General features: G+C 47.7%; 1 protein-coding gene across 1 annotated transcript in view; it reads right to left on the bottom strand.

Annotated features, from left to right (window-relative positions):
- The window catches only part of RAB18 (RAB18, member RAS oncogene family), a 52,859-nt gene extending 47,919 nt beyond the window's left edge, over positions 1 to 4,940 (bottom strand). The window contains exon 1 of the mRNA XM_056519384.1: positions 4,706 to 4,940. Within this exon, the coding sequence (XP_056375359.1) occupies positions 4,706 to 4,773 (68 nt within the window). The 5' untranslated portion in view covers positions 4,774 to 4,940. The remainder of the gene's footprint in view (positions 1 to 4,705) is intronic.
- Positions 4,941 to 26,226: the final 21,286 nt, after the last annotated feature.

Raw genomic sequence — 26,226 nt, 5'->3', positions numbered from 1 at the left:
ATAAAAAATAAATAAATAAATCGTATACGGTTTAATACGTTTTTTTCCCCCGGACAAAAAAAAACGTGGCAGTCTACGGTTTTGGGTACGTATAGGACTCAAACAAGACTAAACCGGATGATGCATTTGACGTACGGTTTATAATGTTAAGTCATTGCATACGGCTTTCTATACGGTTCCGTACGGTTTTTAACTTGAAACCGTATACGGGAACTGTATAGCAAAAGCGTGGTGTGCTTGCACCCTTAGCATGGATTAGCCCTGGCAGATAGGAGTTCCTCGCTTGACTTAAATAGATAATGAACAGTAATAAAAAAAAATTATATATATATATATATATATATATATATATACACACCCGGACGGTCACAGCTGTAAGAGTGACATCACTGTCACATGGCGGCTGACACAGTGATCACGTGCGAACACATAAGTCAGCCAGAAAGAAATAGACGGCGCATTATGTTGCCAGGAGGATTAACCATAGGATGTCTGTTCACATCAGGTAGGGAAGATCTCAGGTGACTGCAGGTTTGTAGTACAGGACTCTCCCGAGCTCTGACTGCCCAGCACTGCCACATCAGCACTCAGCAGGCTGAACCGCAGCAACTAACACAAAGGGATACCTTGTTATACAAGCAAAAAGTGTTACTCAGAGTTATAAAGTTATAAAAGCAAAAGTTACACAGAGGCCCAAAACAAATCAACGAAGATAACAGAACAGGCGCACACCCACTGTGCGCACCGACAGAAACCCTCTGGATAATGGGGGGAGATTTATCAAAACCTGTCCAGAGGAAAAGTTGCCCAGTTGCCCATAGCAACCAATCAGATTACTTCTTTCATTTTGCAGAGGCCATGTTAAAAATGAAACAAGCGATCTTATTGGTTGCTATGGGCAACTGGGCAACTTTTCCTCTGGACAGGTTTTGATAAATCTCCCCCATCATTCCCACTTATTTTTCTACAGTACAGGAACATATTTGCACCGTTCTCAATTACAGACGGGCGAATTGACTTGTCATAAATCGGATTTAATCCAAATAAAAAATAAATTAGATTTCTTAGAATCCAGACATTTTGTGATTTCAGATTTATTTTGTCCCAGCTCTTGTACAGTGAGACTTCTGGAAGTAATGGGCGATGCTGTATGCTAGGCACCCTGCCCGGCTCAGTTTAGAATAAAGAGCACGGACTCTTGTCTTTGACAGGAGTCCCTGCCCTTGTACATACTTTCCGAATCTGGTATTGACAGCTCAGTATTTCTTAAAGGGGTATTCCAGGCCAAAACTTTTTTTTATATATCAACTGGCTCCGGAAAGTTAAACAGATTTGTAAATTACTTCTATTAAAAAATCTTAATCCTTCCAATAGTTATTAGCTTCTGAAGTTGAGTTTTAGTTTTCTGCCTAACTGCTCTCTGATGACTCACGTCCCGGGTGCTGTGCAGTTCCTATGGGCACAGCTCCCGGGACGTGACATCATCATTGAGCAGTTAGACATAAAACTTCAGAAGCTAATAACTATTGGAAGGATTAAGATTTTTTAATAGGAGTAATTTACAAATCTGTTTAACTTTCCGGAGCCAGTTGATATATATATATAAAAAAAAAAAGGTTTTGCCTGGAATATCCCTTTAACTAGTACGCCTCCAGCTGTTGCAACTCTACAATTCCCAGCATGCCCCGACAGCCGAAGGTTGCATTTAAACATGACTTGCATTGAGGCCACGGCTGGCACAGTCAGCTGCAACTCGCCACTACATTCGGAATTTGGGCACCTGTCGCATTGTGGAAGGATTGTGGATGTCGCAACACATTTACATTGACAATTATTAGATACGATGTTGCAATGCTTCAATGATCTGTCAGTGGCGATAACGTGGGGTGCCAATGGAAAGACACCACCATGATAGGCCACAGGGTGGGGAAGGTGGGCACTGATGATACCTGTGGACCCATATGATAGAGTATACTGCCCCCCGCAAAAGTAGGTTAGGCCTGGCCTGTCGGTTCGGACTATCAGAAGTCGGTAGGATTGGCTGACTTTTTCCTACTGTATATGAGGACCTTCTTATCGAGAGCTCATGCATTCTCCACTGAGGTGAGCGTGCATAGAGTGAAGAAGAAGAGCTGTTGTATAGCCAACTTTGGATCAACTAAAGCCACAAACAATAGTAAACTAATGTTTATGGTAACATATGGACCCCCTTACATAAGCATTGGCAGGTGTCTTCTGGCTGATAATCCTTCTCCCACCATAAGGCGCTGAGCACATGGGCGGTGGGGTCAGGGGTCACCAATAATCTAATGTCTATGGGAAGCTTAAAAATCAGTTGTAACCATGAGAAGAATGAAAAATTACAGTAGATCCCAGAGCAGGTCTTTTGATCCCTCTAGATCACACACGTCTATTCTGACACTTCGCCATCACAGCATCCATATGTAGCAGAGCTGAATGTGTCATATGATGCAGTTTTATCATGATAGCAGTTTCATTTGTGCTTTTACATAGGACTGTAGGTATCGCAAAGCAAATGACAAACTTATATGATCAGTCATTAGCGTCCCCCCCTCATCTCTCCCGTGTGCCCCAGTCATTAGCGTCCCCCCTCATCTCTCCCGTGTGCCCCAGTCATTAGCGTCCCCCCTCATCTCTCCCGTGTGCCCCAGTCATTAGCGTCCCCCCCTCATCTCTCCCGTGTGCCCCAGTCATTAGCGTCCCCCCCTCATCTCTCCCGTGTGCCCCAGTCATTAGCGCCCCCCCCCTCATCTCTCCCGTGTGCCCCAGTCATTAGCGTCCCCCCCTCATCTCTCCCGTGTGCCCCAGTCATTAGCATCCCCCCTCATCTCTCCCGTGTGCCCCAGCAATTAGCGTCCCCCCTCATCTCTCCCGTGTGTCCCAGTCATTAGCGTCCCCCCTCATCTCTCCCGTGTGTCCCAGTCATTAGCGTCCCCCCTCATCTCTCCCGTGTGTCCCAGCAATTAGCGTCCCCCCTCATCTCTCCCGTGTGTCCCAGCAATTAGCGTCCCCCCTCATCTCTCCCGTGTGTCCCAGCAATTAGCGTCCCCCTCATCTCTCCCGTGTGTCCCAGCAATTAGCGTCCCCCTCATCTCTCCCGTGTGTCCCAGCAATTAGCGTCCCCCCCTCATCTCTCCCGTGTGTCCCAGCAATTAGCGTCCCCCCCTCATCTCTCCCGTGTGTCCCAGCAATTAGCGTCCCCCCCTCATCTCTCCAGTGTGTCCGTCATTAGCGTCCCCCCTCATCTCTCCAGTGTGTCCCAGTCATTAGCGTCCCCCCCTCATCTCTCCAGTGTGTCCCAGTCGTTAGCGTCCCCTCATATCTCTCCCGTGTGTCCCAGTCGTTAGCGTCCCCCCCTCATCTCTCCCGTGTGTCCCAGTCATTAGCGTCCCCCTCATCTCTCCAGTGTGTCCCAGTCATTAGCGCCCCCCCTCATCTCTCCAGTGTGTCCCAGTCATTAGCATCCCCTCATCTCTCCAGTGTGTCCCAGTCATTAGCATCCCCTCATATCTCTCCCGTGTGTCCCAGTTATTAGCGTCCCCTCATATCTCTCCCGTGTGTCCCAGTTATTACCGTCCCCTCATATCTCTCCCGTGTGTCCCAGTCATTAGCGCCCCCCCTCATCTCTCCAGTGTGTCCCAGTCATTAGCGCCCCCCCCCCCTCATCTCTCCAGTGTGTCCCAGTCATTAGCGTCCCCTCATATCTCTCCCGTGTGTCCCAGTTATTAGCGTCCCCTCATATCTCTCCCGTGTGTCCCAGTTATTAGCGTCCCCTCATATCTCTCCCGTGTGTCCCAGTCATTAGCGTCCCCCCTCATCTCTCCCGTGTGTCCCAGTCATTAGTGCCCACTCATATCTTCCTATGTCACAGTCATCAGTGTCCACTCATTTCTCCCTGTGTCCCTTGTGTTCAGGACCAAGCTCCAGTGTTCAGCAGCGGATGTTACGTGATTGCCGTAGCCAATCGTTAGCGTCGGCTGCAACACTCCTGAGTACGGAACCCGACTGCCAAGGCCGTTGATTGGTCACCTGACATTCGCTGCTCATGTAACAACAGATCGTCGACCGGAGGCAGAACAGGGGATCAGAGACAGCGGTAAATAGACTAGTTGAAAAAATATATAAATTACAACCCTTTTGGAAAGGGATGACAAAAAACTAGGCGCCAGGATGAAATGCTCAGTCATTATGTCAACCTGGCGCCTGGGATTTGTCGAGCCCTGGGATATAGAACATTCAAGGAGCTGACATGAAGGGTGACAAAGCGACATAAACCCTGACCCCACCCCCCCAGCCCATATCTAATACCAATACGTATATGAGAAACATCTGGAGATTTTGGGGATATTTGGGGGGGGGGGGGGCGCATCACCTTATATTTAGCAGACGGGTACAATAACTAGGAGATTGGATACACTGATAAGGTCACATGACCAAATACACTACAAAACTGACGTGCCAGATGGACAATGCAACATACACGGTGACACCATTCCCTTCCCTGGGGGATGACAGGTTACTATGGGACAGCACAGGTTGCTAAAGGACAACAAGTCCCAGCTTTAACTGACAGTCTTTAGAGGTAGGTGTAAGCTGGGATTTGTAGTTCTGACGAGCCCAAGCCCCTGTACCGCCTCCACATTGGGCCCGTCCACAGCACTGCCCCCCTCCTTCTCTTTCTTACCTGGACTTGCCCACCCCGCTTTCCCCGATGATCAGGATCTTCAGGGTGGTCAGTATATCTTCCTCCATCCTGGGGCCACCGCCGCTCCGGCTCTGCGCAGCACAACCCTGCGCGCTCCCGACGCCCTTTTTACCCTTTGCGCGTCCCCGAGACAGAGCAGTCCGGACAACAACAGCTGAGCAAAGCGCGACCCCGTCCACCGCTCTTCCGGATCTTCCCCCTCTCTCCTCCCCCTTACGTGCGCGCTCATGTTCCGGCTGCTGCGTCATGGACACGGTGACGTAAAGTTTTACCTCGATCCGTAGAAAACTTAGAACGCATGCGCAGCACTACGCTCACAGCGTAGGGCTAACGTAGGCTTGCGTTAGTAGCGTAGTGATAGCGTAGCTGTAGAGCGCATGCGCAGAGCTCTAGCGTAGGCAGCTGGAAACCAGCGTAGGCTTAGCGTAGTTTAACATAAGTGTAGCGTAGCTAGCTTAGATTGTAATAGTGTAAGGAGGTAGGTTATAGGTTTCAAAGTAAAGAGACTACAACTCCCAGCATGCCCTGATGCCCAGAGAACTAAAGGCTGTCCAGGCAGGATGGGAGTTGTAGTTTTACACAGGTATAGAGTAGTTAGCATAGCGTAGTGTTAGCAGTTTTAGCATAGTTAGCGTAGCTTAGTGTTAGCGCAGATTTAGCGTAGTTATCGCAGCGTAGTGTTAGCGCAGGTTTAGCATAGTTAGCGCAGCATAGTGTTAGCGCAGTTTTAGCATAGTTAGTGTAGCATAGTTTTAGTGCAGTTTTAGCATAGCTAGTGTAGCGTAGTGTTCGTGCAATTTTAACGTAGCGTAGTGTTAGCGTAATTTTAACATAGTTAACGTAGCGTAGTGTTAGCGCAATTTTAACGTAGTTAACGTAGCGTAGTGTTAGCATAGCGTATTGTTAGCACAATTTTAGCATAGTTAGCGTAGCATAGTTTTAGTGCCGTTTTAGCATAGTTAGTGTAGCATAGTGTTAGCGTAATTTTAGCGTAGCGTAGTGTTAGCGCAATTTTTGCGTAGCTAGCATAGCGTAGTGTTAACACAGTTTTATCGTAGCATAGTGTTAGAGTAGTTTTACACAGGTTTAGTGTAGTTAGCATAGCGTAGTGTTAGCACAGTTTTAGCGTAGTCAGCATAGCGTAGTGTTAGCGCAGTTTTAGCATAGTTAGTGTAGCGTAGTGTTAGTGTAGTTTTACACAGGTGTAGTGTAGTTAGTGTAGCGTAGTGTTAGCGCAGTTTTAGCTTAGTTAGCGTAGCGTAGTGTTAGCGCAGTTTTAGCTTAGTTGGCGTAGCGTAGTGTTAGCACATAGTTAGCGTAGCATAGTGTTAGTTTAGTTTTACACAGGTGTAGTGTAGTTAGCGTAGCGTAGTGTTAGCACAGTTTCACACAGGTGTAGTGTAGCTAAATTAGTTTTACAGGCAGATAAAGCATAGTTTAGAGAGTGTAGCTTAGCTTAGTCATACAGTGAAGGGGCTACAACCCCCACCCCCAGCATGCCCAGACAGCCAAAGGCTGTCAAGGCAGGATGGGAGTTGTAGTTTTCCAAAAGTAGCAGAGGCAATTGCACTCTACGTTAACGTAGAAGAGGCGAGTACATCCTTGTACGTTAAAGTAGCAGAGGCCATTGTGCTCTGCTACGTTAATGTAGCAGAGGCGAGTGCGCCCTGAGCTGCGCTAGTTAGTTCATTAGGGGTATACATCCATCTATATAGATGGCTGTATACGATGATCAGAAGGCCACTTACCCACTTCAGTTCCTGCTCTGTCACTAGACGTGAAGCAACACAGAAAGATGACAGAGCTGGAACGGGGGTGGTAAGTTAGGCTCTCCATGGGAAGAACCCCCAAAAATGTACTAACCCATTTTTTTTGTGTTTTTCTTCTCTTCTCGTTTCAGATACGTGAATGCGGATGCGAATTACGTCGGATTCGGTGTACTATGACGATGACCTGCATTTTTCTTTTGTTTTGTTTTAATAAAATGGTTAACGAGAGCGGTGGGGGGAGTGTTTTTCCTAATAAAAATGTTTTAACTTGTGTGTGTGTTTTTTTTATTTATTACTTTACACGCTTAGTAGTGGAAGCTGTCTTATAGACGGAGTCCATTACTGAGCTGGGGCTTAGCGTTAGCCCCAAAAACAGATAGCACTATCCCCTACTTACTACCCTGGTACCCACCGCCACAGGGGTGCCGGGAAGAGCCGGTCCCAACAGGCCCGGAGCGTCAAATATGGTGCTCTTGGGCCTAGGTGGTAAAAGGCTGGTGTTACTTAGGGGGGGGGGGGGGGGGGGGCAGTAACAATAGTCCCTGTAATTCCTCTTGAATTATCCGCTCCAAAAGAATTGCCATCTCCTCTGCCATTGACTTCAATGTAATTTCCGCTGTCCTGTTTACTCAGCGTAAATTCCGCTTGCGGAATTCTGACGCTGAATTCCGTTCTGCTTGAAGAAAGAGCATGTTCATTCTTCAAGCGGAATCCGCTAGCAGAATTCAATTGAAGTCAATGGGAAAAAAACTTTTATGCCCGAGATTGTTTCCGCGCGGAATTCGCACTGAATTCGCGCGGAGAAATGTGGAAGAGACATCCCATGGAAAAAGGATGACACCCATTCTCCACCCCACACTCCACCCTTTTTTTTACTCGTCAGCCATTTTAGGACAAGATAGAAGCAGAGCAAAGTGCTGTCTTCCCAAAATCTGTTAAAAATGAGCAAAACTAATATTAATTATTAAGAAACTAATTTCTGACTACCACAGCTCTCGTTATCCGTTTTATTAAAACAAAAAAAAATGCAGGTCATCGTCGTAGTCCACCGAATCTGATGTAGTCCTCCGCATTCACGTATCTGAGAAGAGAAGAAAAACACAAAAAAAATGGGTTAGCACATTTTTGGGGGTTCTTCTCCTGGAGAGCCTAACTTACCACCCCCCATTCAAGTCATCTTCCTGTGTTGCTCCACGTTTTGTGACGGAGCAGGAACGGAGGTGGGTAAGTGGCCTTCTGATCACCATATGCAGCCATCTATATAGATGGATGTATACCCCTAATGAACTAACTAGCGCAGCTCAGGGCGCACTCGCCTCTGCTACATTAATGTAGCAGAGCACAATGGCCTCTGCTACTTCAATGTATCAGAGTGCAATGGCCTCTGCTACATTAACTTAGCAGAGTGCAATTGCCTCTGCCGCTTTTGCAAAACAACAACTCCCATCCTGCCTTTGGCTGTCTGGGCATGCTGGGAGTTGTAGCCCCTTCACTGTATGACTAGGCTAAGCTTCACCCTACGCTATACTCCCTAAACTACGCTTTATCTAACTAACTATGTTAATACTACGCTAACTACACTACACCTGTGCAATACTACACTTAACACTACACTACACCTGTGTAAAACTACACTAATACTACGCTACGATAACTACACTACACCTGTGTAAAACTACACTAAAACTGCGCTAACACTACATTACGCTAACTACGCTACAACTGCGCTAACACTACGCTATGCTAACTACGCTAAAACTGCGCTAACACTACGGTATGCTAACTACGCAAAAACTGCACTAACACTACACTACGCTAAATGTGCTAAAACTGCTAACACTACGCTACGCTAAAACTTTGCTAACACTACACTACGCTAAATATGCTAACACTACGATATGCTAACTACTCTATACCTGTGTAAAACTACAACTCCCATCCTGCCTGGACAGCCTTTAGCTCTCTGGGCATGCTGGGAGTTGTGGTCCCTTTACTGTAAAACATGCAAAACTACAAATTCCAGCATGCCTGGGCATGCTGGGAGTTGTAGTCTCTTTACTTTGAAACCTATAACCTACCTCTTTTCACTATAAAACCTAAACTACGTTACAATCTAAGCTAGCTACGCTACACTTATGTTAAACTACGCTAAAGTTTTCTATGGACTAACCTAAACAACTAGGCATGCGCTGAGTTACACTAGCCTCCCTACGCTAACTGTGCAGCGGAGGAAAGCTGCACATGCGCTCTTAGTTTTTTACGAATCGTGGAAAACTGCTTGCGTGGTACGGACAACTGCGCATACGCAGGGCTACACTGATAACACTGCTTACATTAGCCCTACGCTGTCAGCGTAGTGTTGCGCATGCGTTCTAAGTTTTCTACAGATCGAGGTAAACTTTACATCACCGGCGCCACCGCAGCACGGACCCACTGGAGTCATCACTTCCGGGAACCAGCGGCGCTACCAGTGTCTGCCGCTAGGTGGCGCACGATTCCTGCCTATATATATTGTAAACCCTGAGTGCAATCGCATCAGGACTGACTGGACCAAGAGGTTGATGTGGAAACAAACACGGGGGAAAAAATGCACCAAAAACGACATACTTGCTCCTGGGCCTAAAAACGCTATGACCAGATATTAGCTAAGAGTCAATAAGGAAATATCAATCGCCAGTGTTTTTTTTTTTTTTTCCTCTTCAGTGCTGGGATTAGGCTAGAAATTGTGTTTTTGTGGAAAAAAAACACAAAAAATACTCGCCGCATGGGGTAAAATGCCACAACCAGAAACTATAAATAAAACTATAGGGGTAGATTTATCAAAACCTGTGCAGAGGAAAAGTTGCCCAGTTTCCCATAGCAACCAATCAGCTCGCTTCTTTCATTTTTAACAAGGCCTCTGCAAAATGAAAGAAGCAATCTGGTTGCTATGGGCAACTGGGCAACCTTTCCTCAGGTTTTGATAAATCTCCCCCATAGTGTTTCCCAACCAATGTGCCTTCAGCTGTTGCAAAACTACAACTCCCAGCATGGCCGGACAGCCCTTGGCTGTCCGGCCATGCTGAGAGTTGTAGTTTTGCAACAGCTGGAGGCACACCGGTTGGGAAACACTGCCATACCTATATGGCTTTTTGTGTAGATTTTTTCCCCCCTTTTGTGCCATTTTTAGGCCGTTTTCGAAATGAAAGTGTGCTGACGGTATGCGTTTTTTTTCTCCACAAAATTTTAGTCCTTTTGTGTGGCATTTTTTTTTGTTGTTGTTGTTTGTTTTTTACATAGAAAAAAATGCCAGAAAAACTTACCCCTCATTTTTCACTCACAAAATGCAATTTTTTGTGCGATTTTTTATTTTATTGGTCCTTGTTTGTAGTTGCATTTTCAAAGTTTTTTTTTCTTTTGTATAGAATTTCAGAAGTTGAGGGAAATTTTTTTAAGTTTGCAAAACATGTGGTAAATTTAGCGCAAGAACACTACAGAAAGCTGTGAGATAAAAAATGTGGAGTATTTCACACGATGGACTTTCCGTGCGGAATTCTGCTCAATGGGGTTCTGCTGCACTGTTCACACGGCAGAATTTGTGTGTCAAATGTCTCTTCCGCGGAAATTCAGACATCTGCAGAAAGAACAGACTTGTCTATTCTTTTTGCGTATTTAGGGTGCATTCCCACAGGGCGTATACGCAGCGTATTTGATGCTGCGCAAAATTTATGGCAGCAGTGGGAAATACGCTGCGTATTCCTCGCTCTCTATACACACAGGGCTTTCCGGCGGCAGCCCTATGCGTGTAGTGAGTTTTGGAGGCGGAGCCGTGTGCCGGCGTGTCTGTGACGCGCGGTTCCGCCTCCAAAACTCACTGCACACATAGGGCTGCCGCCGGAAAGCCCTGTGTGTATAGAGAGCGAGGAATACGCAGTGTATTTCCCGCTGCTGCCATAAATTTATACGCCCTGTGGGAATGCACGCTTAGCAAGGAAATGCATTGCCATCTATGAGACGGCACAATTCCAAGCGATCCTAGTGCCTGCCAGATGTCAAATGTGCTGAATGTCTACTCATGTTCCACAGTGTAAACACGGCCTAAGAGAGCCTTTTCCTAGAGCTCTGCTTGGGGTAGTGTAGATTGACAAATTTTATAATGCTTTGCGTTCTATATTTGCAAAAATTCACACTTCACAAGTATCAGACAACTGTGAACACAACCAGTGAAAAACATTACGGAGTCAATTTAGCAAAAATCACTTGAGATACAGGGATGTTAAAGGGGTACTCCGCTGCACAGCGTTTGAAACAAAATGTTTTGAACGCTTAGCGCCGGGGGCTTCTGATGTCAGGGCCCTGCCCTTTCGTGACGTCACACCCCACCCCCTCAATGCAAGTCGTTGGAAGGGGGCGGGATGACCATCATGCCCCCTCCCATAGACTTGCATTGAGGGGGCGGAACATCAAGTCACGAGGGGGCAGGGCCCTGACGTCACTAACCCCCGGTGTGAGGTGCAAAATTGTGCCCCATGCAATTTTCATTAGCCCCTTCCCTCAGCTGTCCGGAGATTTCCGAACATACAGCAAGGGGAGGGGGAAGGCAGAGATGGGCAGGACGCAGTTCTGCACCTCCCTCAGCCCCGTACACAGTTCCCTCCTTGCCCCTCCCTCAGGAGAACGTACAGTCTCACAGCCCCGCTCCTGGCTGAGATTTTGACAGCTGTGAAAATCTACGTCCAGAAAGCTGTGTGAGCGGCGCTGTGGGAATCCCTCTCCTCCTCAGGGAGGTGCTTGAAAATTTACATCCAGGAGCGGGGCTGTGAAAATCCCTCTCCTCCTAAGGGAGGTCACACAGCTACCTGGATGTAGATTTTCACAGCTGTCAAAATCTACTGTATGTTCGGACAGTTGAGGGGAGGGGCCAACACAAAATTGCATGAGGCGCAGTTTTGCACCTCACACCATCTCTAAGTGTTGGGAACATTTTATTTTGAACACTAAGCAGCAGAGTACCCCTTTAACAATTAGCTTTAGCTTAAAATGGCTCATCGGAAAAAAACAGGTGAAAACACAGTGGTCCCTCAACATACGATGGTAATACGTTCCAAATGAACCATCGTTTGTTGAAACCATCGTATGTTGAGGGATCCGTGCAATGTAAAGTATAGGAAGCTGTACTCACCTGTCCCCGCCGCTCCGGACCGTCACCGCTGCCCTGGATGTCGCCTGCCATCGCTGTCGCCGCGTCCCCGTGGTGTACCCGACGCTCCGGAACGTCTCTGCTTCCCCGGGATCCTCGCTCTCCGCTGCCCTCAACACGTCACTACGCACACATGCCGCTCCTATTGGATGATGGGACAACATGCGCGCAACGTGATGACGACGATGGAGAGTGCCGGCAATGGAGGGGATCGTGAAGATGGCGCTCCGGAGCCCCGAGGACGGGTAGGAGACCATCACCGGAGCACACGGAGCACCGTAAACTGCTATCCGGCAGCAGCTGAAGCAGTCTGCGCTGCCGGATAGCCGTTTATGCGATGGCCCCGACATACATAAGCATCGTATGTGTTACGCCGAGCGCTCCGGGTCCCCGCTCCTCCCCGGAGCGCTCGCTTCACTCTCCCCGCGGCAGCGCTCCGGTCACGTCCTCTGACCCGGGGCGCTGCGATTCCGCTGCCAGCCGGGATGCGATTCGCGATGCGGGTAGCGCCCGCTCGCGATGCGCACCCCGGCTCCCCTACCTGACTCGCTCTCCGTCTGTTCTGTCCCGGCGCGCGCGGCCCCGCTCCCTAGGGCGCGCGCGCGCCGGGTCTCTGCGATTTAAAGGGCCACTGCGCCGCTGATTGGCGCAGTGGTTCCAATTAGTGTGTTCACCTGTGCACTTCCCTATATCACCTCACTTCCCCTGCACTCCCTTGCCGGATCTTGTTGCCTTAGTGCCAGTGAAAGCGTTCCTTGTGTGTTCCTTGCCTGTGTTTCCAGACCTTCTGCCGTTGCCCCTGACTACGATCCTTGCTGCCTGCCCCGACCTTCTGCTACGTCCGACCTTGCTTCTGTCTACTCCCTTGTACCGCGCCTATCTTCAGCAGCCAGAGAGGTGAGCCGTTGCTAGTGGATACGACCTGGTCACTACCGCCGCAGCAAGACCATCCCGCTTTGCGGCGGGCTCTGGTGAAAACCAGTAGTGGCTTAGAACCGGTCCACTAGCACGGTCCACGCCAATCCCTCTCTGGCACAGAGGATCCACTACCTGCCAGCCGGCATCGTGACAGTAGATCCGGCCATGGATCCCGCTGAAGTTCCTCTGCCAGTTGTCGCTGACCTCACCACGGTGGTCGCCCAGCAGTCACAACAGATAGCGCAACAAGGCCAACAGCTGTCTCAACTGACCGTTATGCTACAACAGTTACTACCACAGCTTCAGCAGTCATCTCCTCCGCCAGCTCCTGCACCTCCTCCGCAGCGAGTGGCCGCTCCTGGGATACGCTTATCCTTGCCGGATAAATTTGATGGGGACTCTAAGTTTTGCCGTGGCTTTCTTTCCCAATGTTCCCTGCATCTGGAGATGATGTCGGACCTGTTTCCCACTGAAAGGTCTAAGGTGGCTTTCGTAGTCAGCCTTCTGTCCGGAAAAGCCCTGTCATGGGCCACACCGCTCTGGGACCGCAATGACCCCGTCACTGCCTCTGTACACTCCTTCTTCTCGGAAATCCGAAGTGTCTTTGAGGAACCTGCCCGAGCCTCTTCTGCTGAGACTGCCCTGTTGAACCTGGTCCAGGGTAATTCTTCCGTTGGCGAGTATGCCGTACAATTCCGTACTCTCGCTTCAGAATTGTCCTGGAATAATGAGGCCCTCTGCGCGACCTTCAAAAAAGGCCTATCCAGCAACATTAAAGATGTTCTGGCCGCACGAGAAATTCCTGCTAATCTACATGAACTTATTCACCTAGCCACTCGCATTGACATGCGTTTTTCCGAAAGGCGTCAGGAACTCCGCCAAGATATGGACTCTGTTCGCACGAGGCGTTTCTTCTCCTCGGCTCCTCTCTCCTCTGGTCCCCTGCAATCTGTTCCTGTGCCTCCCGCCGTGGAGGCTATGCAGGTCGACCGGTCTCGCCTGACACCTCAAGAGAGGACACGACGCCGTATGGAGAACCTCTGCCTGTACTGTGCCAGTACCGAACACTTCCTGATAGATTGTCCTATCCGTCCTCCCCGCCTGGAAAGACGTACGCTGACTCCGCACAAAGGTGAGACAGTCCTTGATGTCTACTCTGCTTCTCCACGTCTTACTGTGCCTGTGCGGATGTCTGCCTCTGCCTTCTCCTTCTCTACAGTGGCCTTCTTGGACTCTGGATCTGCAGGAAATTTTATTTTGGCCTCTCTCGTCAACAAATTCAACATCCCGGTGACCAGTCTCGCCAGACCCCTCTACATCAATTGTGTAAATAATGAAAGATTGGACTGTACCATACGTTTCCGCACGGAGCCCCTTCTTATGAGCATCGGATCTCATCATGAGAGGATTGAACTTTTGGTCCTCCCCAATTGCACCTCGGAAATTCTCCTTGGACTTCCCTGGCTTCAACTTCATTCCCCTACCCTGGATTGGTCCACTGGGGAGATCAAGTGTTGGGGGTCCTCTTGTTCCAAGAACTGTCTAAAACCGGTTCCCAGTAACCCTTGCCGTAACTCTGTGGTTCCTCCAGTAACCGGTCTCCCTAAGGCCTATATGGACTTCGCGGATGTTTTCTGCAAAAAACAAGCTGAGACTCTACCTCCTCACAGGCCTTATGATTGCCCTATCGACCTCCTCCCGGGCACTACTCCACCCCGGGGCAGAATTTATCCTCTCTCTGCCCCAGAGACTCTTGCCATGTCCGAATACGTCCAGGAGAATCTAAAAAAGGGCTTTATCCGTAAATCCTCCTCTCCTGCCGGAGCCGGATTTTTCTTTGTGTCCAAAAAAGATGGCTCCCTACGTCCGTGCATTGACTACCGCGGTCTTAATAAAATCACGGTTAAGAACCGCTACCCCTTACCCCTCATCTCTGAACTCTTTGATCGCCTCCAAGGTGCCCACATCTTCACTAAATTGGACTTAAGAGGCGCCTATAACCTCATCCGCATCAGAGAGGGGGACGAGTGGAAAACGGCATTTAACACCAGAGATGGACACTTTGAGTATCTGGTCATGCCCTTTGGACTGTGCAACGCCCCTGCCGTCTTCCAAGACTTTGTCAATGAAATTTTTCGTGATCTGTTATACTCCTGTGTTGTTGTATATCTGGACGATATCCTAATTTTTTCTGCCAATCTAGAAGAACACCGCCAGCATGTCCGTATGGTTCTTCAGAGACTTCGTGACAACCAACTCTATGCCAAAATTGAGAAATGTCTGTTTGAATGCCAATCTCTTCCTTTTCTAGGATATTTGGTCTCTGGCCAGGGACTACAGATGGATCCAGACAAACTCTCTGCCGTCTTAGATTGGCCACGCCCCTCCGGACTCCGTGCTATCCAACGCTTTTTGGGGTTCGCCAATTATTACAGGCAATTTATTCCACATTTTTCTACCATTGTGGCTCCTATCGTGGCTTTAACCAAAAAAAATGCTGATCCCAAGTCCTGGCCTCCTCAAGCAGAAGACGCCTTTAAACGACTCAAGTCTGCCTTTTCTTCGGCTCCCGTCCTCTCCAGACCTGACCCTTCCAAACCCTTCCTATTGGAGGTTGATGCCTCCTCAGTGGGAGCTGGAGCTGTTCTTCTACAAAAAAATTCTTCCGGGCATGCTGTCACTTGTGGTTTTTTCTCTAGGACCTTCTCTCCAGCGGAGAGGAACTACTCCATCGGGGATCGAGAGCTTCTAGCCATTAAATTAGCACTTGAGGAATGGAGGCATCTGCTGGAGGGATCAAGTTCTCCTGTTATTATCTACACCGACCACAAGAACCTCTCCTACCTCCAGTCTGCCCAACGGCTGAATCCTCGCCAGGCCCGGTGGTCTCTGTTCTTTGCCCGATTTAATTTTGAGATTCACTTTCGTCCTGCCGATAAGAACATTAGGGCCGATGCTCTCTCTCGTTCCTCGGATGCCTCAGAAGTTGAACTCTCTCCGCAACACATCATTCCACCTGACTGCCTGATCTCCACTTCTCCTGCCTCCATCAGGCAGACTCCTCCAGGAAAGACCTTTGTTTCTCCTCGCCAACGCCTCGGAATCCTCAAATGGGGTCACTCCTCCCATCTCGCAGGTCATGCGGGTATCAAGAAATCTGTGCAACTCATCTCCCGCTTCTATTGGTGGCCGACTCTGGAGACGGATGTTGTGGACTTTGTGCGAGCCTGCACTATCTGTGCCCGGGATAAGACTCCTCGCCAGAAGCCCGCTGGTTTTCTTCATCCTCTGCCTGTCCCCGAACAGCCTTGGTCTCTGATTGGTATGGATTTTATTACTGATTTACCCCCTTCCCGTGACAACACTGTTATTTGGGTGGTCGTTGATCGATTCTCCAAAATGGCACATTTCATCCCTCTTCCTGGTCTTCCTTCTGCGCCTCAGTTGGCTAAACAATTTTTTGTACACATTTTTCGTCTTCACGGGTTGCCTACGCAGATTGTCTCGGATAGAGGCGTCCAATTCGTGTCTAAATTCTGGAGGGCTCTCTGTAAACAACTCAAGATTAAATTAAATTTTTCTTCTGCATATCATCCCCAGTCCAATGGACAAGTAGAAAGGATTAACCAGATCTTGGGTGATTATTTGCGACATTTTGTTTCCTCCCGCCAGGATGACTGGGCAGATCTCCTCCCATGGGCCGAATTCTCGTATAACTTCAGGGTCTCTGAGTCTTCCTCCAAATCCCCATTTTTCGTGGTGTACGGCCGTCACCCTCTTCCCCCCCTCCCTACTCCCTTGCCCTCTGGTCTGCCCGCTGTGGATGAAATTTCTCGTGACCTTTCCATCATATGGAGAGAGACCCAAAATTCTCTCTTACAGGCTTCATCACGCATGAAGAAGTTCGCGGATAAGAAAAGAAGAGCTCCCCCTGTTTTTTCCCCTGGAGACAAGGTATGGCTCTCCGCTAAATATGTCCGCTTCCGTGTCCCTAGCTACAAGTTGGGACCACGCTATCTTGGTCCTTTCAAAATTTTGTGTCAAATTAATCCTGTCTCTTATAAACTTCTTCTTCCTCCCTCTCTTCGTATCCCTAATGCCTTTCACGTCTCTCTTCTCAAACCACTCATCCTCAACCGTTTTTCTCCCAAATCTGTTCCTCCCACTCCTGTTTCCGGCTCCTCGGACATCTTCTCGGTCAAAGAAATTTTAGCTACCAAAAAGGTCAGAGGGAAAAATTTTTTTTTTAGTGGACTGGGAGGGTTGTGGTCCTGAAGAGAGATCCTGGGAACCTGAGGACAACATCCTAGACAAAAGTCTGCTCCTCAGGTTCTCAGGCTCTAAGAAGAGGGGGAGACCCAAGGGGGGGGGTACTGTTACGCCGAGCGCTCCGGGTCCCCGCTCCTCCCCGGAGCGCTCGCTTCACTCTCCCCGCGGCAGCGCTCCGGTCACGTCCTCTGACCCGGGGCGCTGCGATTCCGCTGCCAGCCGGGATGCGATTCGCGATGCGGGTAGCGCCCGCTCGCGATGCGCACCCCGGCTCCCCTACCTGACTCGCTCTCCGTCTGTTCTGTCCCGGCGCGCGCGGCCCCGCTCCCTAGGGCGCGCGCGCGCCGGGTCTCTGCGATTTAAAGGGCCACTGCGCCGCTGATTGGCGCAGTGGTTCCAATTAGTGTGTTCACCTGTGCACTTCCCTATATCACCTCACTTCCCCTGCACTCCCTTGCCGGATCTTGTTGCCTTAGTGCCAGTGAAAGCGTTCCTTGTGTGTTCCTTGCCTGTGTTTCCAGACCTTCTGCCGTTGCCCCTGACTACGATCCTTGCTGCCTGCCCCGACCTTCTGCTACGTCCGACCTTGCTTCTGTCTACTCCCTTGTACCGCGCCTATCTTCAGCAGCCAGAGAGGTGAGCCGTTGCTAGTGGATACGACCTGGTCACTACCGCCGCAGCAAGACCATCCCGCTTTGCGGCGGGCTCTGGTGAAAACCAGTAGTGGCTTAGAACCGGTCCACTAGCACGGTCCACGCCAATCCCTCTCTGGCACAGAGGATCCACTACCTGCCAGCCGGCATCGTGACAGTATGTTGATGCTGCCTTCAACATGCGATGGCCTCTGAGAGCCATGAGGCCATCATAGGTCGGGGGGGGTCACTGTATACAGCAAAATGAAGACTGAAGCCAATGATACATTTTCCCCAGAGTGTATTAGTATGGCTAGGTTTTCACTTGTTTTTCTTGTGTTTTATTGGACTGAAAATAAGCCACAAAAACTGCCCTGTCATTTTGCGCTCCCAAGATGCAGTTTTGGTGGCATTTTTCTAAAAATATTTTTAGTTTTAATCTTGGCGTTTTTTTTCTTTGCCCTTTTTGTCCCCTCTGCATTTTTATCATGACAAGTCATGTGCTTCTTTCATCTTGTGACTCAAGGATTTCTATTAAAGAAATGGGGAAAAACCGCAATGCTAAACTCAAATGGAGTTTTTATGGCGTTTTTGCTCCCATTGACATTGTCCAAAAACACCATAGTCTCAACATGCTGCGATTTTGGAAAACTGCCATTGAGCCCAAAAACGGCCAGAAAAACGACAAAGAGGAGTGAAAAAAGGGCAAAGAAAAAAACTCCAAGTGGGTTTGGCGTTTTATAAATCCCTATTGACTTTCATCTAACATCTGAGCGCTGCATTTTTGTGGCATTTCTTGGTGTATTTTTGAAAAAAAACAACAACTTAAGTCTATAGTTTTTTTGTTGATGCTTTATTTACTGCCTTTTTTCATCATATGACTTATCATGTGACTCAAGGATTTCTACTGAAGGATTAGAGGATAGAAACACCAATTTGAAATACACATTGCATAGAAGTCTCTGTAAAAAAATAAATAAAATAAAAAAGATTTTCTAAAAAAAATTGACATTTCATACCCTTAGCATGCTGTGGTTTTGGAAAACTAGCCCTAAACATAAAAACACAACAAAAGGTTAAAAAACTGCCGAAAGTAAATGTGGGTCTGGCATTTCATATGCCTTGATTCCCAGCTAACATCTGCTGCAGCGTTTTTGTCCCCAAAAAATACCATATTAGCTACTAAATTAGTATGTCGAATTTTTTTGAGTGTTAAAAAAAATTAAAAAATAAATAAAAAAGCCAAGTGGAATCCCAGTCTAAGGATATGTTTCCACATGTTACAAAACCTACAAAATTCTAGCAGCCGTACCAATATACAGTATGTCAACCAAAGAAACAACATAAAACCTACAAAAAGTGTAAATGAAGAGTGATGAAACACGTGTGGAGGTGGTGGTGAGGTGCTTCACACCTATACACAAGGATGTCCCATTCAGGTAATTGACTACTTATGTATTTACATGCACATACTTGTGCGTTGTTATTGTGCCATTTCTATATATGATGTTGGGGCTACAGTAATGCTGTGTTTATAGATGGATGCTCCCCACCTTTTTGGGGTTCTTGGGTTTTTGAAGGGGTACTCCGCAGGAAAACATCTTATCCCCTATCCAAAGGATAGTGGATAAGATGCCTCTAATCGCGGGGTCCCGTCGCTGTATCACAATCATATACAGCACCCTGGCACCTTGGGTGCTATAAAAATAAATAATAATGATAATAAATACAATTGGGTAGGTGGTCCTTGTAGATAATATTCTCCAATAGGTTGGAGGTTCTTGTAGATAATATCCCCTATTAGATCGGTAGTCCCTTTAGATAATGGGGTTTATTAAGTGTTCTGAGGAAAATCTGACCAGTTGCCCAAAATAACCAATCAGATGGCTTCTTTTGCAGAGGCCTTTTAAAAAATGCAAGAAATGATCTGAAAAAAAATGAAAGAAATGCTATTGGCAACTGGTAGACTTTTCCTCTGCTCAAGTTTTGATGAATCTCCCCCAATATCCCCAGATAGGTAGGTTGTCCCTGTAGATAACATTTCCCATTAGGTAGGTGGTACCTATAGATAATACCCCTATGCCCATTACATAGGTGGTCTGTTTACATAATATTTCCCATTAGGTAGGTGGCCCCTATAGATAATATTCCCCATTAGTTAGGTGGTAATATTTCACATTATGTAGGTGGTCCCTGTAGTTTATACCCTCCATTACCCCATTAGGTAGGTGGTCTATGTAGCTACAATCCCCCAGTACCCCATTAGGTAGCTTCCCTAAAAAAAAAAAACCAGGAAAAAATTTCAACTGAGTTCAGAAGTGGAGCAGAAACAGGTGCAGATGACTCCTGAGTTGCAAAGATGCTGATTTATGGAGGGGTTGGGGGGCACAGACATACTGGATTATGACAGGGGCAGCAGACAGGCTGGCTGACAATACACCTGTATTAAAAATTTAAAAGAAGAAATTATTTTACCAAAGTACAATACATTTATATATATATATATATATATATATATATATATATATATACATATATATATATCAATACAGTCATGGCCATAAATGTTGGCACCCTTGACATTTTTCTAGAAAATGAAGTATTTCTCACAGAAAATAATTGCAGTAACAGTAAAAAAAAACTTTAATAAATTTAGATACCAAGATGTAAAATATCCTTATTTAGTATTGTCTCTACCATAAAATAGTATAATACATTCTTAACACAATTTATGATGATCTTCAGTGTATGCCATTAAAAAAAAAATATAGAAATTGTAGAAGTGCTTGGCAGTATAAAAATGTACCGTATATACTCGAGTATAAGCCGACCCGAGTATAAGCCGAGACCCCTAATTTCAACCCAAAATCCCAGGAAAAGTTATTGACTCGAGTATAAGCCTAGGGTGGGAAATACCTCATCCCCCCCTGTCATCATCCAGACCCGTCATTAACATCCTCATCATCATCCCACACATCCCGCCTTCATCATCCCCTTGTCATCATCCCACACATCCCCCCTTCATCATCCCCTTGTCATCATCCCACACATCCCCTTATCATCCCACACATCCCCCCTTCATCATCCCCTTGTCATCATCCCACACATCCCCTTATCATCCCACACATCCCCCCTTCATCATCCCCTTGTCATCATCCCACACATCCCCCCTTCATCATCCCCTTGTCATCATCCCACACATCCCCCCTTCATCATCCCCTTGTCATCATCCCACACATCCCCTTATCATCCCACACATCCCCCCTTCATCATCCCCTTGTAATCATCCCACACCCCCCCCCCTTCATCATCCCCACCCCCCTTCATCATCCCCACACCCCCCCCCTTCATCATCCTCTTTTCATCATTCGCCCTCAGTGGTCTTCAACCTGCGGACCTCCAGAGGTTTCAAAACTACAACTCCCAGCAAGCCCGGGCAGCCATCGGCTGTCCGGGCTTGCTGGGAGTTGTAGTTTTGAAACCTCCGGAGGTCCGCAGGTTGAAGACCACTGCGGCCTTCAACATGCGGACCTCCAGAGGTTTCAAAACTACAACTCCCAGCAAGCCCGGGCAGCCATCGGCTGTCCGGGCTTGCTGGGAGTTGTAGTTTTGAAACCTCCGGAGGTCCGCAGGTTGAAGACCACTGCGGCCTTCAACATCATCCAGCCCCCTCTCACCCCCTTTAGTTCTGAGTACTCACCTCCGCTCGGCGCTGGTCCGGTCCTGCAGGGCTGTCCGGTAAGGAGGTGGTCCGGTGAGGAGGTGGTCCGGGCTGCTATCTTCACCGGGGGCGCCTCTTCTCCGCGCTTCCGGCCCGGAATAGAGCCGTTGCCTTGACAACGACGTATCTGCGTCGTTGTCAAGGCAACGTGACTATTCTGAGGCCGGGCCCGAAGCGCTTAGAAGAGGCCTCCCCGGTGAAGATAGCAGCCCGGACCACCTCCTTACCGGACAGTCCTGCAGGACCGGACCAGCGCCGAGCGGAGGTGAGTACTCAGAACTAAAGGGGGTGAGAGGGGGCTGGATGATGTTGAAGGCCGCAGTGGTCTTCAACCTGCGGACCTCCGGAGGTTTCAAAACTACAACTCCCAGCAAGCCCGGACAGCCGATGGCTGCCCTGGCTTGCTGGGAGTTGTAGTTTTGAAACCTCTGGAAGTCCGCAGGTTGAAGACCACTGCGGGTGGGGGAGTTCACTCGAGTATAAGCCGAGGGGGGTGTTTTCAGCACGAAAAATCGTGCTGAAAAACTCGGCTTATACTCGAGTATATACGGTATATAGAAAAGAAATAAAAAGAAATACAGTCCTCAAAATGATATGTGTAAGGAAGGAAATCACTATTTACAACTGTTAAATGACTTATATTTAATATAAGTAAAAATAATCACAATAAACAATTCATATAATTCTATATGCTGCTGAAGGAAGAGCGCTATGCTCTGGAATGCAACCAGCTAATGAAATCTTAATAATACTGCACTGTAGCACTTTGAATTACGGTCCCGCCATCACGCTCCCGCAGTTATCTTGTCTATCAAACAAACGCGCGCCTCACAAACACAAGGACACCACCAATCTACCACCTTACTGGACATCTCCAATCAAGGAAACTCCCGGATAAATCCCTGCCTGCCCAGCTAACCTGCTAAGGGTGCGTTCACACGGAGTAATTCAAGAGTAATTCCTCTTGAATTCTCCGCTCCAAATTAATGCACATCTCCTCTGCCCATTGACTTTAAAGGGTACCTCTCATCAAAAAAACTTTTGATGTATTATAGATTAATGTATGCAGAATAACTTTACAATTGCATGTTTTTAAAAAATATGCTTCTTTCTATTTAATTTTCCACTTTGAAGAAATGACCACTAGGGGTCTCCCTACCAGTCCTGGCAGCAAATATTTCAGACTTATGCTGGAGTCCTAAACACTACGAGCTGCCAGTCTGCTTTGTTCACAAAGGAGAACACTGAGAGCTGCCAGCCTGCTTTGTTCACAGCCTGTTTGGCTGTGAACAAAGCAGACTGGCAGCTCTGAGTGTTTAGGACTCCAGCACGAGTCAGAAATGCTTGCTGACAGGACTGATCGGGAAAAATACAATAGAAAGAAGCATATTTTTCATTAACATGCTATTGGAAAGTTATTCAACATTCATTAATCTAAAATATATCAAAAGTTTATTTGATGAGAGGTACCCTTTAATGTTATTTCCGCTGTACTGTTCACACAGCGGAAATTCTGCTAGCAGAATTCCGACGCTGAATTCCGTTCCGCTTGAAGAAAGAACATGTTCATTCTTCAAGCGGAATCCGCTAGCAGAAATCAATTGAAGTCAATGGTAAAAAAAATTCAGCCCGACATCGTTTTTGCGCGGAATTCGCAGGCAATTTGCGCGGAATTCGTGTGCAATTTGTGCGGAGATGGCTGAAAAACCCTTCACTTCTTTCTCCCCCATGTCCGCACGCAATTGCGCGCAAATTGCGCGCAAATTTCTTTTTTTTCGCCCGTAAATTTTTCAGCGTGAATTACTCTTCATTTACTCCATGTGAACGCACCCTAACAAGGACCCACACACAGCCCTGGAAGCCACAACACAGTTAGGCTACGTTCACACTGCCGGCTGTCTCGGGCAGTGTGAAGTCCGTTATTTTAGGAACGAGAAAAGCATGAGAAAAAATTGTGCTTGGACCATCTTTTTCTCTATTTTTTGTCTCCTAAAATAATGGCTGCTATTGAATACAATGGGGTCCATCGGGACCCGTTATTTGCCGGTATGCTCCGGCAAAATTACAGCCGACAAAATGCAAAAATAAATAAATAAATAAAAAGAGTGAGTTTACCGGCCAAATTTGCCGGAGAATACCGGCAGTGTGAAAGGGGCCTAAGGCATTGCTGGACTTGCAGTCCAACACCACGGACCTCCGTTTATCTGTTAATCTAAACAACAGGAGGGTAAAAGTGGATTGCACCAAATCTATAATAGCTATATTTGACTGGACACCATGGGGGGGTATTTATCAATTTTGCCTGTTGACAGTTTCTTTTTACCCTTTTTTTTTACTTTGGTTTTCGTGGACATGCACCAAATTTATCATTTGGTGCAAGTTGTTAGTAATTTTGGCTCAAATGTTGAAATCAGCTGTTCACAGCGCCTTTTACACAGAACTTACCGCCACAGAGGACGCGTATTTTACCCCTTGTGCAGCCATTTCGGAGTCCCTCCTGCAGTATATCAGCAAGCGACATGTGTTATTTTCTTTCGTGGGGTTTATATATACGGTATATCATGTGAAATGGATTTTATTTTCAACTTGGGTATTTTTTTTTTTTTTGTTTGTTACTTTAGTGCAGTGGTCTTCAACCTGCGGACCTCCAGATGTTGCAAAACTACAATTCCCAGCATGCCCAGACAGCCAACGGCTGTCCAGGCATGCTGGTAGTTGTAGTTTTGCAACATCTGGAGGTCCGCAGGTTGGAGACCACTGCTTTAGTGCTGACCTTTCCTGAACCTGTGCGGCCATGTCCAATGCTGGCTCAACAGGGGGGGAAGGTTCCTCAGAGACAACTATGTCGCAGGATAGTATTGAGCAGCCCTGGAGGCGTAGCTGCTTTCACACAAAAAAATGTTAATGTATTTTGAGGCCTTTTACATTTTTCAACTGTAAATGTTTATTGAAGTTTTACAATTTGTCAAACAAAAGTACAGGTAACCTAGACAAAAGGCACAGTACTGCAAAGGCAGGGCAAAATCAGGATAGTTCAACCTCTGACTAAAAAATTAGATAACTCCTGGACGTTCCAGGAGAGCTAAAGTCGGATACATCCGTATCACCAAAGACAACACAATTAGACAGGGGAAGACATACAAACACGTTAGACAAAGGACCGCAAAACAGAAAAAAGGGAAGGGGGAGAGAGGAGGTAGGGGAGTGGGGGAGAGCGAAAGGGAGGAAGAAGGAAAGAAAACAAGCTAGGGAGGCTGCCGGTCCATGAACCTGTCCCAGGGTTCCCAAACTGATAGGAAAAGAGGTTGAGTGTTATTAAGGGAAGCTGTGAGGGACTCGAGGGAACGGATCTCACAAATTCTGGCTATTAATTCAGATTCTGATGGGGGCAAGGGAGATTTCCAGTGCTTAGTAATTAGGGTTTTAGCAGCTAGGACCATGTGCATGAAGAGCTTAAATGGTTTCTTGGGAAGGGATCTACAGGAGAGAAATAAAAGGTATACCATAGGGTCCAGAGGTACCTCAGTCCCCACCACCTCCCCCACCAGGCCCCTCACCATCACCCAATAGGGAACAACCAGGGGGCAAGACCAGAAGACATGGAAAGTCGTACCTAACCCTACACCACACCGCCAGCATTGGGGCGGGAGACTAGGATTCAATTTGTTTAGAAGCTCAGGGGTGTGATACCAGCCCATCAATAGTTTATATTGCGTTTCCCTATATGTGGTACAGATGGACGCTCGGGAAGCCCGATCCCAAATAGATCGCCACTGAGGAAGGGTGATAGTGGTATTCAGAACCTCCTCCCAACGGCTCATATAACGGTGGGTTGGGGTATCTCCCTCCAGAGGTGCTATAAGAATAGAGTAAATATCAGAGAGTAAGGATTTCGTTTGTGGCCCAGACCGGCATAGTCGCTCAAAGGCCGAAGGCCGGGAGACCTCGTAGGTCCCCAAGTCCGACATCATAAAATGCCTGAGCTGGAGGTAATGGAGCCGCTCAGAGGAGGGAAGACCAAAGCGGGAGACCAAATCTTCAAAGGGTAACAGTATACGGGTGAGAGGATTGACCAAGTCCGCCCAACAGAAAAGCCCCCTACCCCCCCACTCCCTGACCACAGGGGAAGTAAGACCCGGGGGGAAAGATGGATGGTAAAGGAAAGATTGCAAAGGGGAGACACGAGAGAAGAGTTGGTATTTCCTAGAGCAGTAACCCCAGACATATCGGGAGAAGGCCATAGGACCCAGCAGGGGACCTGAGAGAGAAGGCGGGGGGGAGCGGCTCCAGAGAAACGTGTTGGGATGAATTGGGGCTAGCCACAGTTTCTCCAACTCCATCCAGCGACTAAAGGCTCGATACGAGGTCCACGCAGCAAGGTGACGTAGGTGAGCAGCCCAATAGTATTTAGTGACATCTGGAACTGAAAGGCCCCCCCTACTCTACTGGCGAGCATGACTGACATCGGGAGACGATGTCTCCTACCATCCCATATGAAACGAAAGACAACGGACTGAAAAGCTTTCAACACGGCTAATGGGACCCTGACCGGTAGTGTCTCGAAAAAATAAAGTAACTTAGGGAGAATAGTCATCTTCACCGCCGCTATACGCCCGAAAAAAGAGATGTATTGTGTGCGCCATTTATCCATGAGTGCACGCAGCTGCTGGAAGAGGGGAAGGAAGTTAGTAGAATAGAGAGAGGAATAACTAGAGGTGAGGTGGATGCCAAGATAGGTGATAGCAGAAGGGGACCACCGGAAGGAGTAGGAAGCCCGCAACTGTACAGACAGAAGTGAAGGAAGGTTCAGAGGTAGGACTTCAGTTTTGGAGAGATTGACCTTATAGCCAGAAAAATCTCCATAGGAACGTAAGATCCTATACAGGTTAGGCAAGGAGAGCAGAGGCTTAGTGAGAGTGAGGAGGACATCATCAGCAAAAAGGGAAATTTTAAATTCCCTGTCATGGAGAGAAACACCTGAGATGTCCGCAGATCCCCGGATCATGGCAGCA

Source organism: Hyla sarda, chromosome 5 (assembly GCF_029499605.1).
Source record: "Hyla sarda isolate aHylSar1 chromosome 5, aHylSar1.hap1, whole genome shotgun sequence".
Classification (NCBI taxonomy): Eukaryota; Metazoa; Chordata; class Amphibia; order Anura; family Hylidae; genus Hyla; species Hyla sarda.
This window is presented reverse-complemented; position numbering and strand designations above follow the sequence as displayed.